The sequence below is a fragment of the Stegastes partitus genome, unplaced genomic scaffold (genome assembly GCF_000690725.1).
Source record: "Stegastes partitus isolate 25-593 unplaced genomic scaffold, Stegastes_partitus-1.0.2 Scaffold955, whole genome shotgun sequence".
Taxonomy (NCBI): Eukaryota; Metazoa; Chordata; class Actinopteri; family Pomacentridae; genus Stegastes; species Stegastes partitus.
Window position 1 is genome coordinate 57,189 of NW_007578686.1, and position 23,478 is coordinate 80,666.

The window sequence follows — 23,478 nt, forward strand, 5'->3', positions numbered from 1 at the left end:
CACATTTGGCAGAAGAATCCAAATAAATCTTCTTTTTTTTTTTTAGCTTTCACTTGCAGGTCTTATGTCCTGTTTTTTGATGTTCTGTGCCTTGCTTTTCTGTGCTCAGCCCAAAGGACCTAAATCAGGAACAAAAATGCATTCAGTGCACTATATAGTGCATTTGCATTCAAACTGATTCCTGTGTTGCTCGCTGTGCTTCATATAGAGGCATTACTGCTGCTGCTCCCTGTATTCAAATGAACATGAGCGCCGTGAAAGGATGATCAGATCTCATGAATGTGATGCAGAAGAAGCTGGCTGGATTTATTACCTCTCGTTGTCTTCTTTCAGCTTCTCCAGCTCTCGCTCTCTCTCCAGCCTCCTCTGGGCCTCTGCCTCCATCTTCTCTCTCTCCATCTTCATTTCCTGCTCTCTCTCTTCCAGCCGAGTTTTACCATCTAAGAGCTCCTTGTACCTTGAGATTTCGAACACAATATTCACCCGACACACACAAAAAAGAAAGACTTAAAATGTGTGTCCTTAAAAGATCCAGGTCGGGTGTGTGGGTTTGTGAGTTGTGCTTTTGTGTATTTCAGTTTTGGGAGAACTGAAAGTCCTCAAAACAACAGAAAATATGCCTTAAATCTTCAAAGTGAGGATTTCATCAGTCAGTGAGTGTTTGTACCTGCCCTCCAGCTCCCTGTGCTGGGCCTCCAGGCTGCGGTTGTTGCTCCGTAGTTGAGAGTGTTTGTCCAGCAGCTCCTCCAGCTCCACCTCCTGTCGCTGCTGCAATGCCGTCATCCTCTCGTGGTCTCGCCTCAGAGCCTCCATCCGGGCCACCGACTCCTCCCGTTCCCTCGCCCACACCTTGGACTCGGCCTCCAGGGCGGCACACCGGGCGTCACTCTCGCTGCAGCGCGCCAACACCGCTGCATGCTGGGAGTTGAGTGCTGCTTGATCCACCTGCGTGTTTGCGTTTTGTATGTGATACAGAACAGAGAGGCCATGTCAGTAATTCTAGATTCATTTTAAAGGTTAAACAGACAGCCAAAAAGCTCAGAAGTTACTTTACATTTATTACCCTAAGATTTAGATGACTTAGATTTAGATGATGTCTCAGTGATGAATATGAAGCCAGAGTAGTTGCGAGCCAGCCAGCAGAATAAATTAACTAGAATTACTGCCTTACAGTTGTATGCCTCCGTAATCCATGTCTGTCCAGCCTCATATAATATATGGAGTGAACACTTTGAATTTCATTGAAAGATTTAAAACAGAGTCAGATTTCTTGTCTGCAATGGCATGTTTGGCCAGTAAAGCTGATTGAACACAACACTGTAGCCATGACAATGCGTCAAATCTGAATGTTGCTGCACGGAATCTACAAATTGTAAAACACGAAAGCGTCACACACATCTTCAACCCAGCACCACAGAGAAAATCGGTTTCAAGGTGGAAATCCAAAATTAGTGTCACCACTTCAACCAAATGTTAAATCTAGTCACTATCCCCCTTCGGGTAATTAGTTATGGCCTTGAATATTGACCAGAAAAATGTTTTTCAAGAGAGTTATGAGGTTGACCTTTGACCTTTTGGATATAAAATGTCACCACTTCATCATTTTATCTGAGTGACGTGTGTGTGGAGCTTTGTCATAAACAGCACATGAATTCTTGAGTTAGAGCCAAAAATGTGTTTTGTGAGGTCACAGTGATCTCACAAAAATTCAAATCAGTTCATGCTGAAGTTCAAGTGGACCTTTTTTGCCAGTTTATAGAAATTAGTTCTGATATTGTATTATTTTAGCGCTTGCTTGGTTTTAAATGAGAAGGTGAAGGCTGCATGTCTAATATAAAATCATAGCAGAAACCCATTGACGGTTATCATTAGATCATGTCCGTGAGTTAACAGAACGCAGGATTTCTCAAGTGTGCTTTCTCTTTCTCTGAAGAACGGTAAACGAGATGTGAGTTACATTTAGAAAGAAATAAGATCAAACTATGACTAATGGCCTTTATCAGAGACAAACTAAAGGCAGAAAGAAAAAACGCTGAAAGTAGCAGCGGTGCAGTTCAGCGAGGAGGCGCAGGTAACAGTGATTCAGCAAGTTCACATTTACATTTTTGTACATTCCACCACACACACACACACACACACACAAACAAAAATCTGCACCAACAAAAGTCCTGCACACTAACACTCCAAATGTTCACTTTTTGTAAAAATGTGTAAACTTCACAGATGCTTGCAGGTGGAGTTTGTTTCCTTTGGACAGGTCCAGGCTCACTTCTCCAATCTGGTTCCAGCCTTTATGCTAAGCTAAGCTAACCAGCTGCTCAACCCAGACACATATTCACCATTGAGACACTAAAGTAGTGCTGATCTTCTCATCTAACTCCCCGCATCAAAGCAAATAAGAATATCTTTTAAAAACGTACCGTTTTAAATGCAATGTCTTCTTTTATAGTCTCATGGTGCGATAATGTAACAAGTCTATGCAAACTTTATGACCAAATTCATTGCAAAAACTCCCAAGTTGAGCGAATCAGCGTTAATCATACCGTGTGTGTGTCTGTGTGTTAGGTCACCTGTAGCTGGGTGTTGAGTGTCTGCAGTCTGGTGCAGGAGTCCTGCAGGCTGAGCGAGTGTCGCCGCAGAGCCTCCAGCTGCTCCTTAAGGTGCTCACAGGCCTCCTGGGACTGAGACAACCGTGTCAGCAAAGCCTCTCGTCCTGCAACCACCACCGCTTTCTAAAGGGGGAGATAAAGCCGTTTATTTTCATTTTTATATTGCAAGAGCATCCACAGCGATGCACAGCAGCAACTGGGTCACGAGCGGTGCTACCTTTAGTGCCACACATCTCTGAAAATATCCATATTATTTGAACTTGGACCAAATCTGCAGCTGACCTTTCAAAGCGTTCTCAGTCAGGTAGCAGCTTTACGTGACATTTGTGTCGATCCATAAATGCAGAGGTGAAATTCATCCAGTGCCTCTGATAAATGTTGAAAATATGTTCCACCAGTTTACATCTGATGTTGAAACTTATTGCAAGATTTCAGTAAGTGGGATCTTTGTTTTGGTTTTTGTAATCCAATCAGCAAATCTGCATCCTTGTTTCTGACACCAGATTTTATGCAATCGACTTCACTAAAAAAAGAAGTATGTCAACTGGGAATTGTGAGAGATACTTTGGAAATTAACAGAAAAATGTTTTGTAAAATTGCTGAAGGTATAAAATTGGGTGTATTTTCCAAAATTAAAATGAGCTTGCAGCACACCACAACTCAGCTCTACTCCCACGACACAGTAGGATTTTATTTGAACATTTTTTCAAGCACTGGCAGAACGACAACACAATTCATGTGTGCATCATCTACAGAGTCTGCAGCTTTTTTTTTCACCTTGGATCCTTTCACATTTCATACCAGCATACTGCTGACTGAATCATACTGCTACACTGGGGATTTCTACTTTTTTTTCACTGGCGCTTTTAGAGTTTCTGTTTTTTCACTGTACCAATCTCCCTTCTCATGTCAGCAGTACAAAGTAACTATGTACATTTACTGCAGTATTCCACCTAAGCAGAGCTTTGACGTACTTGTTCACGGGGGCTAAATTGGGATTTAAGGGGAGGAGGAGCCTTTGTCCACTGAGGACAGACAGCAGAAACACCGTCTATTTCTTCAGCTGAAAGCAGTTCCACTACAAACTGCACACATGGTGCTCCAGATGTCCAGAGTGACAAATCAATTGTTTCTGGAATGACATGTTGCTGTTGAATTTTGTAAATATAATTTTATTTTAGACTGACAATTAAATTACATTTACCTCCACTATATTGGTGACATTTAAGAGTCAGATATCTCAAGTGAAATCTTTCTCAATAGGCTGATGCCACTAAGATTTCCATTATGCTTTCTTTCATTTGTGTACTCTCTGTGCCTTTTGGTAATTTGGATGAGGCAACAATTTAAATGAATTTGAAATAAATAAATAAATTTAAAAAAAAAAACCTTGTGAAGCTCTGTGAAATCCCAAAGAACTTTAATACAACATCCCAAATATACAGACATTCATCCAAATACCCTGCTCTTAATTTCCATTTTTGTTATTATTTTGCTTTTGATCTGCATTTAGCTGATGGTCAGGAAACAGTGACATTCCTGCCACATATTAAAACAGACATATCTCTGCTGTGACCCAACTAAAGTATCTACAGCAGCTTATCAACTGAGTATAATGAATTAATTCATTATTACACCATCTGTCTACTACTTCTTTTTCTTTTTTTATTTACATAATTGATTAGAGTTCCATTCTTGGATCAATGCCACTACTGTAAATATTCTGCATTGAAGCAGCACAACTGTAAACTCCCAACAATAACCTCCACTGAACACCAGAAAAAACATTCTGTGGTTCTTTGCAGGAAACGACATTTGGGCTTTTGCTAAGAATAAAAATGTGGCCACAGCCCTCTCAAGTTCAGCCACTTCCCAATTATTGCCAATTATTTCACTGTAGAAATTATGAATCTGCATGAAGAAATGTTTGCTCAAACGAATAAAGCATTTATGTTTACCCTGAACTCTAAAACCCACTGGTGAGTTTAAAATTCATGTTATCTTTTAAACATCACCAAAATCACACAATTTATCAGAGCAAGAAACTATAAGAACAGAAACAATTGTCAACTTTCTAATGAACTACTCATTTATTACATGCTGTTTTGATGTAATAATAATAATAATAATAATAATAATAATAATAATAATAATAATAATAATAACAATAATAAATCTAAGCCTATAATTCTGATATTTCATCAAAAGTACTTTTTTTCTACATACCGTATGTAAAAAAATAAAATTTGCTTTAACCAGATTCTGAAAAAAAAAAAAAAAAGTGACACGATCATTTGCACAACTGTGAAGAAAAAAAAGCTACAACAGTCATGTCATAAGATTCAAGGACTTTTACAGGTGAACTGCAGGCAGTGTTTACACTGAGAAGATAGGAGACAAAATTAGGAACAAAATAAAAATATAATATGCAGGGCTAATATGTTGTTTGTTTGTTTGTTTCCCCCAGTACTGGTAATACCTGTGGACACTTGGATAAATGCTGTTCATGTTAATTCTAGTTTTTGTTGCTTTTTTTTTTTCTTCAAATTTTTAAAACAAATGAATAAATTCAACTTTTGTGTTTTCCTTTTTTTATGGTTTATGGCATTAAAGCTGTTTCATACTGCACAAAATGCATGTTTGAGCTCTCTCTACTTCTAGCTGTGGCTGTGCTGTTTTGAGGATTCTACATTTTAATATAATAAAGCCATGTAAAAAATTCATTTGGTCAGTTTGTTGACGTCGCGCTGCTGTGTGATTCTGTTAGCGTGTGAGTTGGTAAAGCCGTGACACTGAAGGAGTCGGCGTTAAGCTCCGACCCAATTCAGTCCCTGCTTTTCTTCTGTTTCCATTTGATGCTTCTTTCCTCTTCTACTTGATTTGGAAGCTCTTAGTTAGATTTTAGCATCAGATTCTAATTTAAGCCTTTTACATGATCTTTTAAGAAAATACAATAAAATGTTAAAAGATTAAACCAGTGACTCAAAACGTTTTTAGCTTGAGACTCTAAAACTGTGTCCGGTTGTCACGTTTCACTGAAGAATGATTTCTCCTCTAAGCTTCTCAGATGGTTTCATGTGAATAACTGTCCAAAGGCCCAAAGAAGTGAAATCTAATCTTTATCCCATATTTCACAAAAGAGAAAAGATTAGGAGACACAAAAAAATGATTATAAATGCATGTAGCTGTACTTTTTTGTTTTCTCTGTCATAAATCATCTCACAACCGTTCAGTTTTATCTCATGGCACAGAGGAGGAGGACCAACAGTAAATGAAGTGCTCCACATTGACCAGCAACAGTGAGTAAACAGTAAAATGCTGCTTGTGCATGAATGCATCAGAGTTGTCTAATACAGAAGCCACATTCCAGCAGAATGAGTGATTTTATTTTATTTTTTATTTTAAGGACATTTTGCTGATAGTACAGTTTCTTCACTAGAGTATGACTTTGAATGCATTGTTCAACTGTAAAGTGAGTATTTCTCTACTTCCTTACCTGTACCGACTCTAAGTATGTATGAGTGGGATGTGGAATTAAAGCCTAACTAAAGCTGTCTGAGCCTTGCTTCATCTATCCTAATCTAAAACTTTAAGTCCTGACAGTGTTAAAGCAGTAACATACCGACTGAAAAATGCACTGGATAAATTTCCTGACCTTGGCGAAGCTGGAGCCGCCCCTTATGGCTTGATGTTGGAGTTTATGTGTGTGTTTGAGAGAGAGAGAAACAGTAAGAGCCGAAGTAAGAGAGCAGCAGAGGAGATAAGGAAGATTAACAGTAGCCGAGGTGACATTTTAAAACTGATGAGCAGAGATAAAGCGGTAGTTCTGGAAATAAAGTGCTGCACTCAGGGAAGTGGCCTACTGTGAGTTGATAGTCGTCAAGCATCCCTAGAGCAGGAATTTCAACATAATATAGCTCATCGCTCTCACACTGAAGTTGCACTGAACCACACACACACAAATCCTGGGAAGCCACACACACACACACACACACACACAAATCTAGTCAAACACAGATACAAACCTCTTTTTCCAGCTCTGTCACCCTGTCCCTCAGCTGCCTCTCTGTCTCTCCTGCGGTTTGATCGTGTGTCGGGGAAAGGTCACGACCTTTGCCAGCTTCGGGGCTTTGATCCAGAGGTGACGTCTCCTGTGTGCACGACAATTCTGAATTTGAATGAGACGCGGCGCTCACCTCTGCGCTTCCCCTTCTCTTTTCCAACTGGAGCATAGACTCGCTTTTCTTAAGGCACTGGGAGAGCGACTCAATTCTCTCCTGAGACACATTGAGAGAATCTGTTGCCGCTTTTAGTTCGGCTTCGGCTCTTTGCAGTTTCTGGTTCAGGTGTTCGACTTCAGAGGCCAGTTTCTGAGAGCGTGTCTGCTCATTGGTTAGATCCTGATAAGAGGGAGAAGAGATGAGGGGCAAAAGTTTAAAGATTAAAACCTGTAGAAAATGTTACATGATCTTTATAAGAGAAAAACTAATTTGTTTATTCGTTGACATGTCCTTATGTGTCTTTTTACCCTCATTTGATCAGTTTAGTACCAGTTGGGTTCCAGTTTCATGCTGCACACTGACTCTACGACTAACGTTACAGTATCAGTTAGTAGCTTGCAATTGGTCGACAAGGAGTTAATGTATGCAACTAGGAAATATTCACTGCCCTGACATGCACTGATCAAGCTGCCTACAGCTGAATAAATAAAAAACATTCATAAAATGTGCTTGCTTCCTTTTCTTAATTGTGCAATATATCATGGTTTTGCACACTTGCTCACCATCGTCATCATGGTTATTTTTGTACCTATAAAATGCTACGCAGCAGATTTGGAGTGCAGCAGAAACTAGTGTCCATGCTGTTGATATGACTTTTGTTTCACAGCGAAAGATTTTGGAAAACTAAACAGAAGAGATATTTCATAATCAGATTTCAAACACTTCAGCTAAATACCGTGCACAACATGTAGCTGAAGTGTCAAAAGTGAATGCTGACAGATAATTTGTATTTTCGTTGTTATATTGCAATATGAATGTGCACAAAAACTCTGCTTGTACTGCAAAAGATGAGCAAAGTCACTTTATTCACATGCGATAGACTCTCATGCTAACATTAGATCTATTTGATACATGAACCCTGCATTTGCACCATTTGACCAATAACATGAAGTCCCAGCAAACCATCAGCTACCCGAACATCAACTGCTGTCAATTTGGTGGTGACTGAAGGAGAGAAGATGTTTTTGTTGAGTTTAGAAGAAAATATTTAAAAGGGAGCAGCAGGAGAAATGAAACTTTGATTTCTAATAGCTGTAATGTCTTATTTAAATGAATGTTTTGTTTAATTGGTCGGGTATTAATGTGCAATTTGTTCAATAAAAAGGATGTTCAACATAATTTATTTCTCAGTAGGCACAGTGTGTTCATTGTTAACAGTGTACCTATTAAAGCAGAGAGAAATAAACTGTATAGCTAACACACACTCTTCAATATTTGTTTACTTATCACAATATTGAGCAGATATTCTTCAAATTGCGCAGGCCCACCTAGCGTGTGATTTCAGAGAGTGCTGTTGTGTTCCTGGGGCTTGTTTAATTTTTCCAACTGTGTGCAGCCTTTATTTCAAATATGCAGTGCATTGTGGGACAATAGACACAGATTTATGTCATCAGAAGACATTAGAACATTTTTTTTTTTAGTTAAAAGCTGTGGTTTGTGCTGTGTAGATTAGGGTAAAAAGCTGTGTTTGGGAAGGTACATTCCCTCAACTACATCCCTGCAGCAGTGCTTACTGTTGGTGACTAAACTAACACATCGCACACACCCCCACACACACACACACCTGGGACAGTGAGCTAATCTTGGCTTGAACTTCTACATACTGCTCCTGCAGCTGCTGTTTGCCCTCCTCCACGCTGCTTAATTGAGTGCTGAGCTCTTTCTCCAGGTCCTGCAGCCGAGTGCAGAGCTCCTTGGACTCAGACAGCTGCTGACACACACGTCTGCACACACACACACGCACACACACACACATCCGCACACACACGCACACCGGCAGCAGCAGAAATACAGGTCAGGCACAGGTTGAATGAAGATAGAGTTGGCATTATAGATAAATGCATAGTGCAGTCAAGTAGCTCTCTGATGCCTTGTAAAGTTAATTGCGTGATCAAGGTTAAGTGTGTGAACAGGAGAGTGTGTACCTGTGCTCGGCGTCCAGAGCCCAGGCTCTCTGGTTGCTGTGCTCCAGGGCCAGGGTTGTGCTCTCCAGCTGCTGCCTCAGTCTCGCCGCCTCCCTCTCTCTCTGCCTCCCCTCCTTGCGCTGGCCGTCCAGCTCTGACTGACACACCTCTTTTTCCTGTTCGAGCCGTGACACCTCCAGCAGCGCCTGGTCTCGCGCCCTGGCCAGAGATTCGGCTTCCAGGGCGGCCTCCCGGAGCTCCGCCTCCAGCTGCTCCTCACGACGACGCGAAGTCTCCAGACTGCGGCCCTGACGCTCCAGCTCTGCTCTGAGAGTCTGAGTGGTGAGCTCTAACTGGTCACCCTGGTGAAAGAGAAAAGATGGATGATGAATGTTGTTCTATTACTGATCACATCAGATTAGATGCTAGTTTGGTCACCAATGGCAAATTCATTCATTCATTTAACCTTCTCAGAATACACTGAGGTATGGAAGCCTTACTTACACTATAGTCGCATAAGAAAATGAAAAATGAAAGCACAAAAAAAAGAAATAATAAAAATATTCAATTAAAAGCTAGTAAAATAATAACATTAATTAGAGCATTTAAGATTTAAAAACAAATTAATCAACTAAACAAGAGCAGCTGGAAGTAAAATAAGATGAAATTAAAAGCTTAAATTGCCTGAGGAGAAAAATGAGTCAAGCTTTAGATAGTTCTGCAGGTTATTCCAGGTTGCCGGTGCACAGTGGGTAAAACTGGTTGTTTGAAACTCATTAAAACAGCTGGCACCTGCAGCATAATCCAATCATTTCAGTGTGTATGGTAAAAGCCCATATTAAAAGATGGTAATAAAGTAATATAAGGGGGTTGAAAAAACAAACTGTAAACAAACCAAATAAATAAATAAAACCCAGTGTCTATCATGCATATAGAGCGACAGCCACTCAACCTCAGCATACAGCTCACAGTGATGAGTAATGTAGTTATCACTAGTAATAATCTCTGCTTAAATCTCAATGCAGAGCAATAAACGGTGTCTAAGGGCCTGACAGTCACAGCTGCATGTATAAAATCTCACTATAATCCAGTGCAGATTGAAAAGTTACCAGTGTAGTGTAAAAGAAACCAATTTTTTGTCCAAATTTAGCCGCCAGTTTTGTCACATGATGTTTAAAAGTCAGTTCAGATTCACTGGTATTTTGTCCTCTTTTGATATAATAGAGATGACCACATTGTCATAATCAACATTTTTTTTTTTTGCCTCTATTTTATCTGCATAATGAACTAATTTGTGCTTATTGACTACAACTTGTAGCTCAGCAAATGTACAGTATTCACACTACAGTACAAAACTGTATCATCAGCATAAAGATGAACATTACAGCCATATCCAGAGGAAACAATGTGATTAATATAAAGGATGAAGAGCACGAGGTGGGACACCGTTTGCAACTTTCACACATTTTCACTTTATATTTCTAAAAGCCACATAGCTACACACTATTGTCTATCCATGAGCTAAGTCTGAAATGACTTCACTTATAAAAGACAATTTCAACACAAACTAATATGTTTGAAGAGGATAATAATGCAATCTAGGACCCTGCCTGACTATGGACAAATAAAAGGTTATCCCTGGAGGGTGGGCCAAAATATGGAGCCAAAAAATAGCCAATGTGATGTTTATTATCAAATGGCATGCAACACACAGGCAACAAAACCTTCACAATTATGGGAAAAATACAACCCAAGAACGTGTTTTTCAAAAGTTTTACAGTCGTTTTAATTCAACACACTTTTGAGACTTCCATAAACAACAAACATGGATTGACCTTGAAACTGAAGTATGGTTTGGACTCTCTGCCAGTTTTATTTAAAGGTACCCTGTGGATTTTCTGACCTCTAGCAGCACTATGGAGCAGTTCCTGTTTTGTTTATCTTGTGCACTGAGCGCTGATCCTTTACTCAAGTAGAATAAACAATACTGCTGTCGAAAAAAAAAAAAAGCTCCATTATAAGTTCAAATCCTGCATTTAAATTATATTCCCAAAGTGCAAAAATGTTATTTGCAAACATGTCCTTAATAAACGTTATTTTCCTCTGTGTTGTAGTGGAGCAGAGAAGACAAGTGAATGCAGTAAATGTACCTCTTATACTGATGTATTTGGCATAACAGCACACACAAGTGATTCATTTTACATTCCTGCCAGTGTTCTCACATTATTCTACTGGTCCACAGGTGATACACTTAGCACTGTGCTACTGGAGAAGACGACGGGAAACTTTCAAACATGGATGTAAACATTAACTCATTTGTTAGAGCTCAAGGATACACACAGCTCATTTTTTAGAGAAAAACAAGTTGTGAACTAGAGGCGAGGCAGAGGGAGGGCAGAGTTCCTCTTAGTAAGACAGCAGCTCCCCTAAAAAGATGGTTCGTTACATTTTGGGGGGATCTCTACTTTTGCCATGATTTTTTTCCATCTTCGTCGTTGGGGATCATGCATAAAATAAGGCTATAACTGATGTATGATTCATGCATGATGGTGTTTCATCACTAATTCACTTTAATAAAGACACCGGCAAGCAGACGGTTCCCGCCATCGAAGCGAGGCGCTGCAAAATCAGAAACTTCACTCACTTCAACTCAAAGATCAGAAAAGAACACAAACTTCCCTGATGCCGACCACCATAAAACTAAACAGAAGAACAAACCAAACCCTCCGTGGTGCTGAAAGCAGGCCACAGTGGCTACTTTCATCTGTTTTCTTATTCTTATTATTCATATTTCTATTTATAGGAATAATGATAAATAAAAGCTAAGTCAAGTGCTTTGTAAATGTATCTGTCCTTTTCAACCAAAAGTAAGAAACGCTGAACAGAAACATGATTTTTGCTTGTTTGCAAGAAAACGCCACGGTGCTTATGTGCTCATTTAAGGAGCACATCCTCCAAATTTTGAAACAAATCACATAATTTCACAAAAATGACATCCAACAAATTCTGAATTTTCTGCAGAACTTTTCTGGTTATTTTTCAAAACAGAGTAGTTCAGAAAGTCCACACAACAAGAAGGAGGCAAAGAGGGAGAACGAGGATGAGATGTAATTTCCTATCTTTGGTTTTATTCACCCCTACAGCTAACAGCAGTGGAGTGCACTTCATGTTTCATTTAACATGCACAGTTTTAATCTTCATGAGTTCTGAGTATTTCCTTCCCATTCTGGTGGTCAGAGTGTGAGGTCTGCTTCAAACATTACTGGAAAATGATTTTGTTTTATAAAGTAAATCATCAAATATTGAAATGAACACATTTTTATTTGGTGCTGACCGTGTTGATGTACAACTGAAGTTATTTTATTCATAAACCAGGGTGACAGTGGAGCACTTCCTCTGAGAGAGAAATGTACTGAACCCAGTTTCTCTGGATCATGTGGTGTGATGGCTTCATATAAGAACACATTTGTTTTAATGTGTTCACTGGCTTTGAATTGAAAATTGTAAACAGCTAAAACACATCTAAACCTGGCTGTAAATAGAAAAATTGTATTTTATCAGCTAAAACTGGGTGTATTTAAAGTATATGTACAGTAGTATTTGGGTTAGTCGACAACATGCACAATAAAAGCTGGATTTTCTCTTCATAAAAAAAAGAGGGAGGGTGATACAGAAGAATATTACAACATCAGAAGAAGGATTATATACGGCTCTTTCTGAGTGGGAGGTATTCATGAATCCCTTTTATGGTATTTCTTTAATGCTGACTTAGCAGTGCTCTTTTCCTTAGCTTGCAATTTCTCTTATGTCTTGAAATTTTACTGCAAATAGCACATTAAACACAAAGTCTTCAACAATCTGAAGTGGACTATCTGAAAAGGGTGGTTTGGTTTTTCCTTGAACATACATCTATGAAAATTCACTAAATGAGCCGAAACCTTAACCTGGATCTCTCTTCCGAGTGTGAATGAATTTCTCGTCAGTCCGTGAATATTGCAGTTCAAATCAGACTCGCTCACTCAATACCGGGTGTGTAAAAATGTTTAACTCTCAGACAGCTTCAATCATTCGTCTCACTTAATGCTTTCAAATCCACCTCCTGCTGAACATTTTCTGCTTGCCATGCTATAATTTGTTTTCAGAGATGTCGACGGAAATGTGTCTAGCGAGTACAATCCCTGTCCGATGGAATTATTTTGAGAGATCACACGATAATCAGATTGATTATTCAAAAAAAAAAAAAAAAAAACTTGTTTCTTTGGTTCTGACATGCTATTTTTTGTCCTCCCTGAAGTAAAGTAATATCTGCCATGTTCATGGAAATGTTTGGTGTCATGGCTGCTATTATGTGTTTGTGTACGTGTGCTCTCCAACCTTGCGCTGGGCGGAGCGCAGGGCATCCACAGTGCTGCGTAGTGTGTCCCGGTCCCTCTCCAGTGCAGCTCGCTCCCCCTCCAGGGTGGCAATGACTGTGGTCTGCATCCTGTGAAGTTCTGTTTGGCTTCGCAGGCGGCACAGCTCCTCTTCCATGACCAGACTCTCAGACTGAAGGACCTGAGAGGAAAAAACACTCATGTGCATCTACTTTTCCTGGAAAACATTGCTTGCAAACATGTGGACACAAAGTCTAGAGGTAATAATCATGTATTTTATAGGTCTCACAAAAATGGACTGATGTATAACTGTAAAACCCACAGGAAAGAACAAGAGAACCAGGATGACAATAGATACAGTATTAAAGGTCTCATGTGGTGAAAATCCATTCATCTTGGAGGAGTAAAGTAAAAGCTGCTAAAATAGAAGGATGTTTACAGGATGCCATTCCTCTAAGCCCCCAACAATGAGCCCCCAGCCTCCCACCTTTACAAGCCAATAGGAATTTAACTGAACTGCTACATACCAGCTAACAAACTAATAGCTGTTGAACATTGTATTATCCTGCCTCCTCAGTGCCTGCTGCTCCCAGGTGAGCCATTTAGAACGCACAGCAGTTTATTTACTTTCTAGACTTGCTTCTGATAACTCTAAAATTTCTCAGCCACAATCAAAGGACACTGCAAAACATACAATGCTGTTGATTTCAAGAGTGAACTCGAGAGTCTTCATGCAGGACCCTGTGAAATTGTTTTATTTCTAGAATTTTAATTTCCCTACATCAGTGAGAAAATCCTCTGTGGTGTCACGTTGTGCAGCTAATGTGGCTGATGTTAGGTAAGCTTTGAATGTACGCACACAGGTCAGATCTCTGTGGAAACTGTAATGCCAAGGGACATTTAGAGATGGTGGGACTTTTAAGACAGATTTGAACCCAATAAACAAAGACTGGGCAGGTTACTGTGTTTTCATGTCACCTGTTGTGCTTCAGTGAAACCTAAACTCAGCTCAGCTGCATTTAAAGCTACAAACAATGAAACAGTCCATTGAAAACAGCACTAAAACCAGGAGTTATGCAGTCATGTTTATTGCAGTATTTCGAGCTGAAAAAGTGAAAGACTTTTGTTATTTCTCGGAAAAGGGGACAATAAGAGGCCTTGGTACACTTCCTAGTTATTTCACTTAATTCAAAGCACACTACAAAGAGTATGTAGTCTGTGCACCGCAGGTTAGATGAATATGCAAGAGAATAAAGGGTTTGCTAGCAGCTCTGTGAGGCTTTACTTTGGCACAGCATTGCCTTGGGCTAAATGTGAACATCATGCTGATGTTTTCAGATTTAAGTTTTACTGTGTTTGCTAAGGTTTTCCAATACACACTAAAGACAAAATAGAGCCAAGGCTGATGAAAATGACACTAGAAAAGTGTCATCATAGAGGACATTATGAGAGGTATAAAAGAGATTGCAAGTCATCACATAAATGTTTGTATCTCTTACAACAGTATTTGTTACAAGCCAGATATTTCAGGTTAGGGCACAGTGATGAGACTGTCTCAAATTCTTGCCTGTATTTTCTCTACATTAACTTGAGCTCTAATTTACACAATTGTTTTTGAAATTACAGAATTGTAAAATAAAGTTTATTTTTCACTTGTTGCCTCTACACAGTACATTTTGTGCTAGAATTAATCCATGCTTCCACAATTAGATTAGAACCTAAATCAACTTTTCATGCCAGCTCAGATACATTTTTAAAAACTCTCAACATTTGTGATACTTCCCTAAAAATGGATTTATCATTTTCTTTGGGCCATCTTTTGACTGCACAAATGTTTTTTGGCTGATTTTTTCTTCTTTTATCACAGTGATATGACATTATATCACCTCATCCATGTATCACCTGTTCAAACATCCCACCAACAACTCATCAATCCATCCATTCATCCATCCATCCATCCATCCATCCGTCCATCCATCCATCCATCCATCCATCCATCCGTCCATCCATCCGTCCATCCGTCCATCCGTCCGTCTGTCCATCCATCCATCCATCCATCCATCCATCCATCCATCCATCCATCCATCCATCCATCCGTCCGTCCGTCCGTCCGTCCGTCCGTTCGTCCGTCCATCCATCCATCCATCCATCATCCATCCATCCATCCATCCATCTGTCCATCCGCCCACCCGTCCATCCTTCCATACCTCTATCTGCCTACGAGCCTCCACCAGACTCTCTGCAGCCTTTTTCAGATGCTGCAGCTCGACCTCCAGCAGCACCAGTCTCTGCTCAGCCTCCCAGGTCTTCTTGCTCTGTTCTCCCAGCTTGGACCGCAGATCCTGGGCCACCGTCGCCTGTCTGTCGGCCTCTTCCTGGGCCTCCTGGAGCTGTTTTGTCAGAAGCTCCATGTCAGGACCAGACAGGGAACATACAGCCAGTTGTGAAGCTGTGGTTTGGTCTTCTGTGGGATGCTTTTGGATCGCTGAACTTGTTACTGCAGCCTGTTCTTTCTTTGGCTCACTTATTTTCTCCTGCTTCTCCCTTTCTTTCTGCCCTCCCTCTGCCTCTCCCCTCCTTTTGGTCTGGATCTCCTCATCACATGCTTCACCTTGTCCCCCGAGAACATGGAGAATCTCCTCACCAACTCCTGCTTCTCGTTGTGTTCCAATGATTTCTCCTCTTTTCTCCCTCCCCTCCATCATCCTCACTCTTCCTTCACCCTCTCCCCTGCAGGATTCAGAGCCCTGGACTCCTCTCACCACCTTCTCCTCTCTGTCTGGCTTCTTCACTCCTTCCTCTTTCCTCTTGTCTTCTGGGTGTTGTAGTTTGATCACCAGTTGTTCCAGGCGCTGCTTCAAAGTGACATTTTCATTCTTCAAGTTTTGAAACTGAAAAATATAATAGGAGAGGAATTTAGAAGTGTTTCAAACCCTTGAGTCTCCAGCATTTTTCTTCCGTTTTGTCCTCGTTTCCCTTTCTTTCGCTCCTTCCGTGTATCGAAGATAAATGAACTTGAACTGAAACCACCTCTTGTTCTTGCCTAGAATGTATCCAGGTTCAATACAAAGAAGTAAAGAAGAAGTGCGAAAAAATGAAAGAAGGATAAAAGCTGAGAGGGAAACTCGGGATCGATTTAAATGCTCTTTGGTAGGTTATAACAATAGCATAGAAAAGCACTCCTCTACACAAAAAAAGACAGAAAGCTATGAACATCTGAGCCTGAAAACGCCACAAAGCAGCAGCCATCATCAACAAAAGTACAGTGTAGTGAAAGCAAAAGAAGTTCGCTGTAAAAAAAAAAAAAACTGATTTGTGCAGCATTTGCACATTTAAACAGCTGCATTAAAAGTCAAATAAAACACAACTGTTCATCCATTTAAGAAAGGTTAATTATCATCCATTCAATACGGTTCATGTGGTGAGAAATCTGATTATCATCATCATCATCCTCCCTTCATATTGAAATGAGAAATATAACAATAATTAGTCTTTCAATCAACAGACTTCTTGTTAGATGTGTTACTCTCTTGTCAGACTGTTCGACATGTAGGGCTACACCTAATGGGCCTAAATTACTCTTGTAATAAATATTGCGTTTGACCATTTGTAAAGTTAACAGTCTACTTTAAAATCTTCGTAATCTCTTAAATATGTAAAGCTGCATTTTTCAAGCTCTTTAGCAATAAAGGCACAACGCTGATATCTTAATGCTGTAAAAAGCTATCATGGTGAACTTATTAGCAAACAATTGCCGGTTCATACAGCCACTGTTATTTCAAGTGTATCTTCGTGGCACCTAAAAAAATGACTCCAATTCTGGCTTTACTTTTGGCCTAGTTTTGGTCTCCACCTACTCATTAGTAAAAACATCTGTCTCTTTAACTGCTAAACGCTTTACTGTGCTCATCGTCAGTCTTCCGTCTGGTGTTGAGCAGAGTCAACTGTTTGTTTTAAGAGTTTTTTTCACTGCTGCCTGCTGCTGCTAGAAGGTTGATGAAAGCAGCGAGAGCGAACCATAACAGTAAATTTCCAGGCTGGAAAATGGAAACAATGAGAAAAGACGTTAAAACACTCAGAGTAATTATGCAGTCGGTGATAATTCTCAGTGGTTTCACTGCGAGCAATCCATTTCAAGTAGACGTGTGAGCCATTATTTTTGTAAAAATATCGATCAATGCAGCTAATTTTCTGTCAATGATGAAATAATTAAGAAGTGAATTGAGCGCAGACATATAGAATAAAAATGTGGCAGAGATGGGCTTCTACATTGTCTGAAAAGTAAGACGAATACTTCAACATACTTTGGTGCGAGCAGAATTTACCATCACCCAACACTGTGTTTGTCAAAACAGTCTCCTGCTCGGTCGTATCTGTTGCTGTCAGTTTCTTCTCACCTCTCTGAGTGTGTTCTGATGCTCAACCTCCAGGCAAGCCAGCTCGTCCTTTGCATCTGGAGAATCAGCCTGCAGTGAGGAGAGATTGATGTTTATTGCCTTCATGTATTACGTCCTGCTTTTCCTGTTTCATTTACATCTCTAACAGCTCAGATAGATTCAGAGATGACAGGGCGACTAGCATTTTCATTTAACGCCCTTGATTGAAATGGTTCCCAGCGAAATGATCATATCAATTATGAGATACACAGGAGCTCTATATATACCCTACTTTACATATTATGAAGTGTTTCGAAAGCTCAGTCATCTCTCTTCTGTCTCCTCCGTGCAATTCTGTGATCACTGATCCGTCACAGATCATTACTTATGTACCTCAGACTTTTGTTTATGAGCCACTCTGTCCTTCACCCTTTCACAGGGGAGAGGTTAAAGTGTTATAGATTTTTTTTTCTGTGAGTTGCGACCCTCAACCGCTGAACTCTGACCTCCTGCTGGGCCTGCAGCTCCTCCAGTCGTCTCCTCAGCTCTGCATTCTCCTGCTCGGCTCCCAGCAGCCTCAGCGTCGAAGCCTCGCCCACTTCCACGCTCAGCGGTTTCTGGTCTAAGACAGGCAGAGAGGAAAAAAAGCAAGAAAAATTATGATTAAAAAAAGGAGGCAGAGAAGCAGATAGGTGGAGAAAGAAATGGAGAAAAAGAGAAATGGATATACGAAAAGATTCACTCGGTTGATTGGTTGATTGATAACCCGTGGGCCAGTATTACCTCAACATATTTTCTCTTATCAGTTAATTAAAATGTCTTAAATGACAAGGTGCAGAGAGGCAGGTGTTCTGACCAATCAGTTCGCTGAGCTCCTCGTCGGACTCCAGTTCTGATTGGAGAAAACGCTGGTGAATTGTAACAACTGCAGCGGGAGCGCTGCCTTTGCTGCTGCTGTGCCTCAGGTCCGCCTCCAGGCTCATGTTCATCTCCAGCAGCTCATCAACTCGCTGCCTCTCAGTGTCCCGCTCCTACACAAGCACACACAAAAACACACACAAACACACATTCAGTCATCACAGGAAAAACAACAGCTCATGTACAACATGACATCTTTCATGGAATGCCACTTTTATGACACACAAAGACGTCAGTACATACTTACTTACTTTTAACACAAACCCAGTGTTAAAAAGGGTGGGCAAATAAGCAGCAAAGTAGAAAATAAATACAAAAATCTGCATCAAAGCTCCACCCACCGCTTCCACATCCATGATTCTGTGACGCAGCAGAAGATTGTCCCTCTCCAGCTCCCGTAGCGAAGAGCAGCGGGCTCGAGCGTCCGCCAGCTGTTCTTCTAGAAGAGTTTTCGTCTCCTGCAGTGCTGCACACAGCTGCTGCTGCTCCTGCAGGGTCGCCCAACAGAAGGAACATGAAATTATATGATGCCGTGAAGTCGTCATTACGTCGTTCAGACTTCAGGAAGGTTTTCTGAGATTGTTTATTGCTGTCTTTGGAAGAAATCTGAATTTCATGTACTGCGTGAGATTTACTTCTTCCTACCAGCCACACCTAAAACTACAGAAGTTATTTCCTACATTGCACAGAATGTGTCTTTAAAAAAGAAATTCCTCTTTTGTCACAAAAGCAGATGGCAATACTCTAAAAGTTATAACTATTTTTAAGTGTATAAATGTTGTTTATATTTAAAAAAAAAATAAAATAAAAATCTAAACTGTGAATAAAGATTCACGGTTTCGATCCTGATCCACAAAATATAAACTTAAAATGTCTTGCAGCTGATTTAGTGTGAAAAGTTTAAATGCTGATGAAACTTTCTGGGGTGAGATGTTATAGGTACCTGATGAGTGGTATCATAGACCCCCGTCTTCTGTTTAGACTACAAATGACCTCAGAAATATAACTTTATGACATGTTTCACAATGTCTTAAAAGTATAATTCCAGTTTGTAGTTTGGGTCTTATTTTCACAGTTTTGATCAGAATTTCAATCTGTTAACACTTTAACGACTCCAACAAAGTAAGGAAGGTTAACAATCAAGAGCACAGGTTCTAAACAAGACCTCAGCTTAGTCAGATTAGCTAAACCACAGAATGTAGATGTTAAACTAAAAGTAATCACAGTCACACTCATTTTTAACAACATCCCCATGTTCTCCGATCTTTGTTGTCAAAACTATGCAAATAACACCAAAGATGTAATATAGCATATTTGCTGCCATGAAATGTCTTTGGTTTGATTTTTTTTTATTTTTTTTACGTGTAAACATTCAGCAGCGGCTCCTCTGGTCTGCACAACCACACAAACGTTCACAGCAAACTTGTGAAAATTAATTCTGAGGACGAACATGAGAAAATCGTCCTGCCAGCTAATTTGAGCTGTCACAGGGCTATAGCATCAAGGCAGGTTGAATTAAATACGGCTGTGAAGGTGATGCTGAGGACACTGAGAGGTGTTTTACAAGGATATGAGCACATTTTTCTGCCTCCGAACTGTTATATTACCTCAGAATAAATCTCATTTGGGTGTAAAAGTTCTAATAACTGCAGCTGTACTTCTGCTCTTTGTCAACGAAGCAGCTCCGGGCTGTAAATCCCAATGACATCACACAATATAATCTCATTCTGAGGCTTTGAGCTTCAGAGTTTTTCATACTCATTGTTGATTGAAACGCTCAGGGCCATGAGAGGGAATATATGGCTTTTGAGATTAAGTGGTACTTCTTTTTTTTTAAAAATAATAGCTACTCAAAAAGACTTTAAAAAAGGATCTTTTCGATGTGACCTTGACTGGTAATATTTATATGAGGGCCTCGTTTTGTAACGTTTCTGTGCCTGTGTGTATATGTGCACAAATGCGCTACAAGTATAGTGGTGCTTCAAAGTTGGTGAACCCTTTAAAATTTTGTCTGTCTCTGCATTAATATCATGTAAAAGCTCGTTAGACTTTCACAGAAGCCCTAAAAGTAGGGGAAAAAAGAACCCAGCAAAACAAAATGAGACAAATTTTACATGCACATCTATTTATTGAGCAAAATGATCCAATGTTACTCATCTGTGAGTGGCAGAAGTATGTGAACCTCTAGGATTTGTGGTTATTTGAGGGTAAAAGTAGAATAAAGTACTTTCAATAACTGGGAAGACAATCAGCTGTCACTAAGTGTGCTGTTTTATTTAATGGAAAGACATTTACCAAAGTCAGAATAGAGCACATGTTTGTGAAAGTTTACCATGACAAAGGAGATGTCTAAGGACCTCAGAAAAACAATAGTTGTTTGCACTCCACTGATTCCACAGTGAGACAGACTGTGTGCAAATGGAGGAAATCCAAGACCAGTGTAACCCTCCACAGAATAGGTCGATCAACAAATAACACTCAAAAAGCAACTTGTTTAAGAGTCTTAGAGGTCACAAACAAACTTAGGGTTGCAGCTAAATCTAGGCCTAGCAACTAAAGGCCTCTTTCACAGTGGCTGATGTTCATGAGTCTATGCATCCATCCATCCATCCATCCATCCATCCATTATCTATACACCGCTTAATCCTCACTAGGGTCATGGGGGGCTGGAGTCTATCCCAGCTGACTCTGGGTGAACTCAGGGGACACCCTGGACAGGTCACCAGTCTATCACAGGGCCACACTTAGAGACAGACAACCAAGCACACTCACATTCACACCTATAGACAATTTAGAATCATCAATTAACCTCAACATGTTTTAGGACTGTGTGAGAGGAAGCCAGAGAACCTGGAGAGGACCCACACTGCACGGGGAGAACATGTAAACTCCACACAGAAAGATCCCGGCGTCCTCACCGGGACGTGAACTGGCAACCTTCTTGCTGCGAGGCAACAGCGCTAACCACCGAGCCACCTTGCAGCCCTGTTCATGAGTCTACCGTAAGGAAGACACTGAACAACCACAGTGTGCATTGCAGGACTGGAAATAGAAAGCCACTGCTCTCCAAATAGATCAATGCTTCCTGTCTGTAGTTTGGTAAAGATCACGTGGACAAGCCAGAAGGCTACAATGTTTGTTCTACGGAAAAGACCAAATTGAACATTTTGGTTTAAATCAGAAGTGAAATATGTGGAGAGAGGAAAACACTACATTCAAGCATAAGAACCTTTTCCCATCTGTGAAGCATGGTGGCGGTAGTATCCCGCTTTGGGCCTGTTGTGCAGCATTTGGGTGAGGACGGCATGCATGATTAACTGAGCAGTTTCTAAAGGAAAATGTCAGGACATCTGTATGTAAACCAAATCTTAAGAGAAAGTGGGTTGTGCAGAGAAACCAAACCCCTGAGCACCCAAGTCATTCTACCCAAGGACTGACCAACGGTTACCAGAAATCTTTAGGTGCGGTTGCACAAGATGGTCACATTATTATTATTATTATTATTACTACACTAACAGAGACATAATACTGGACACATTTCCTCAATATTTATACAACCAACTATATATTTTTTATTTTTCTAGTTTTAGGACTAGTGTGAAAATCTGGTGATGTTTGAGTTGTATTTATGGAAGAATATGAAAAATTCTAAAGGGTTCACAAACTCTCACACCTCACTGTATGTTTGATTTTGTGCTGAACGGCATATTTCTATACATAATGTACTGCAAAAACATATTTATATGTATTTCGTGGAGTGGATGTAGCTGTGCTGCTTGATTCCTTCCTGGTGTCAATGACTTATTCAGAAGTGTGAATCGTGTGTGTGTGTGTGTGTGTGTGTGTGTGTACCTTCAGCTGAGTGCGTGTCAGCTCCAGGCTGCGCAATCTGTGTTTACAGCTCTGAAGCTCAGTCTGGAGCTGCTCGGACCGTGCGGCTCTCTCTCGGGCGCAGTCCAACTCATCCCGCAGTGCACGCATGCCCCTCACCTCACCCTGCAGAGAACGATTCTGTACACACACATATAACCAAACATATACAACCACACACACACAGACACACACACACACACACACACATTCATACACCAAAGGGGATGCGGTCAAAGAAGGTTGAGAACAGATCAGGGATTCGAAGTAAAGCAAATGTTGACAAAGTCTGATACACAAAGAAAGATATGTGTGTGTGTGTGTGTGTGTGTGGTACTGAAATGTCCTTGCAATGATTGGAGTCTTGTCAACCAGATCTTGGTTTAAAGGTAATATTAGGACAAAGTTTAGATAAAGTTGGGGGTATGTTCATTAAAGTTTTGGACAAAATACTGAAATAATTTCATTTCACCCTTTGAACTCCTTTCAGAGACAAAGTGCTTTTGATTGTGTCACATATTTATTCACTGTGGGCTCATTTTTTGCCCTGCACCTCTGGAAACAGTGCAACAATGGCTTGAAGTAGAGAGAACTCAAGTTTTCTGTGCAGTATGATACAGTTACCATATATTGCAATTAATCATAAAAAAGAAACAAAAAAAAAAGTTGAATTTCATTGATTTTTATGTTACAACAACTGAAAAAACCTTGATTTAACATGTACAGCATTTTGTGTTGCGTGCCCACAGGCATCATACTAAATATTTAACTATTAACTGTTTGTTTTCATACTTACCTCTCATCTGGGTTGTTTTAACACAGTCTGCAGTTCGTTCAAAAAGTCCCAGCATTGTAGGGCCTGTGGTGTTTGTTCTTCCACTCATTACTCCTATCATCTTTCATTATTATTACTATTTTTATTATTATTATTATTATTATTATTATTATTATTATTATGGTCCGAGCACTAACGGTGCAAGGACCCTAATGAAACCCTCGTGATTATTATTATTATAGTTCAGCCGAATCAAACGCGTTTTTGAGGGCCTAAACGTGCTCAAAAAGTCACCAAAATCGCCACGCACATCAGGACTGGCGGAAATCGGAAACTATCAGAGATGTGGACATGTCACGGCAAAAATGGCTCC

The 23,478-nt window shown here is 40.2% G+C and overlaps 1 protein-coding gene across 1 annotated transcript in view; it reads right to left on the reverse strand.

Moving 5' to 3' along the window:
- Positions 1-23,478, reverse strand: part of ccdc88b (coiled-coil domain containing 88B) — an 83,909-nt gene that overhangs the window by 16,501 nt on the left and 43,930 nt on the right. Inside the window, exons 10-22 of the mRNA XM_008294354.1 lie at positions 22,313-22,471; positions 18,802-18,948; positions 18,399-18,573; positions 18,049-18,164; positions 17,564-17,632; positions 15,374-16,057; positions 13,168-13,347; positions 8,815-9,155; positions 8,454-8,613; positions 6,635-7,009; positions 2,571-2,732; positions 668-945; positions 314-457 (exon numbers count right to left, since the gene is read on the reverse strand). Coding sequence (XP_008292576.1) covers positions 314-457; positions 668-945; positions 2,571-2,732; positions 6,635-7,009; positions 8,454-8,613; positions 8,815-9,155; positions 13,168-13,347; positions 15,374-16,057; positions 17,564-17,632; positions 18,049-18,164; positions 18,399-18,573; positions 18,802-18,948; positions 22,313-22,471 — 2,990 coding nt within the window. The remainder of the gene's footprint in view (positions 1-313; positions 458-667; positions 946-2,570; positions 2,733-6,634; positions 7,010-8,453; positions 8,614-8,814; positions 9,156-13,167; positions 13,348-15,373; positions 16,058-17,563; positions 17,633-18,048; positions 18,165-18,398; positions 18,574-18,801; positions 18,949-22,312; positions 22,472-23,478) is intronic.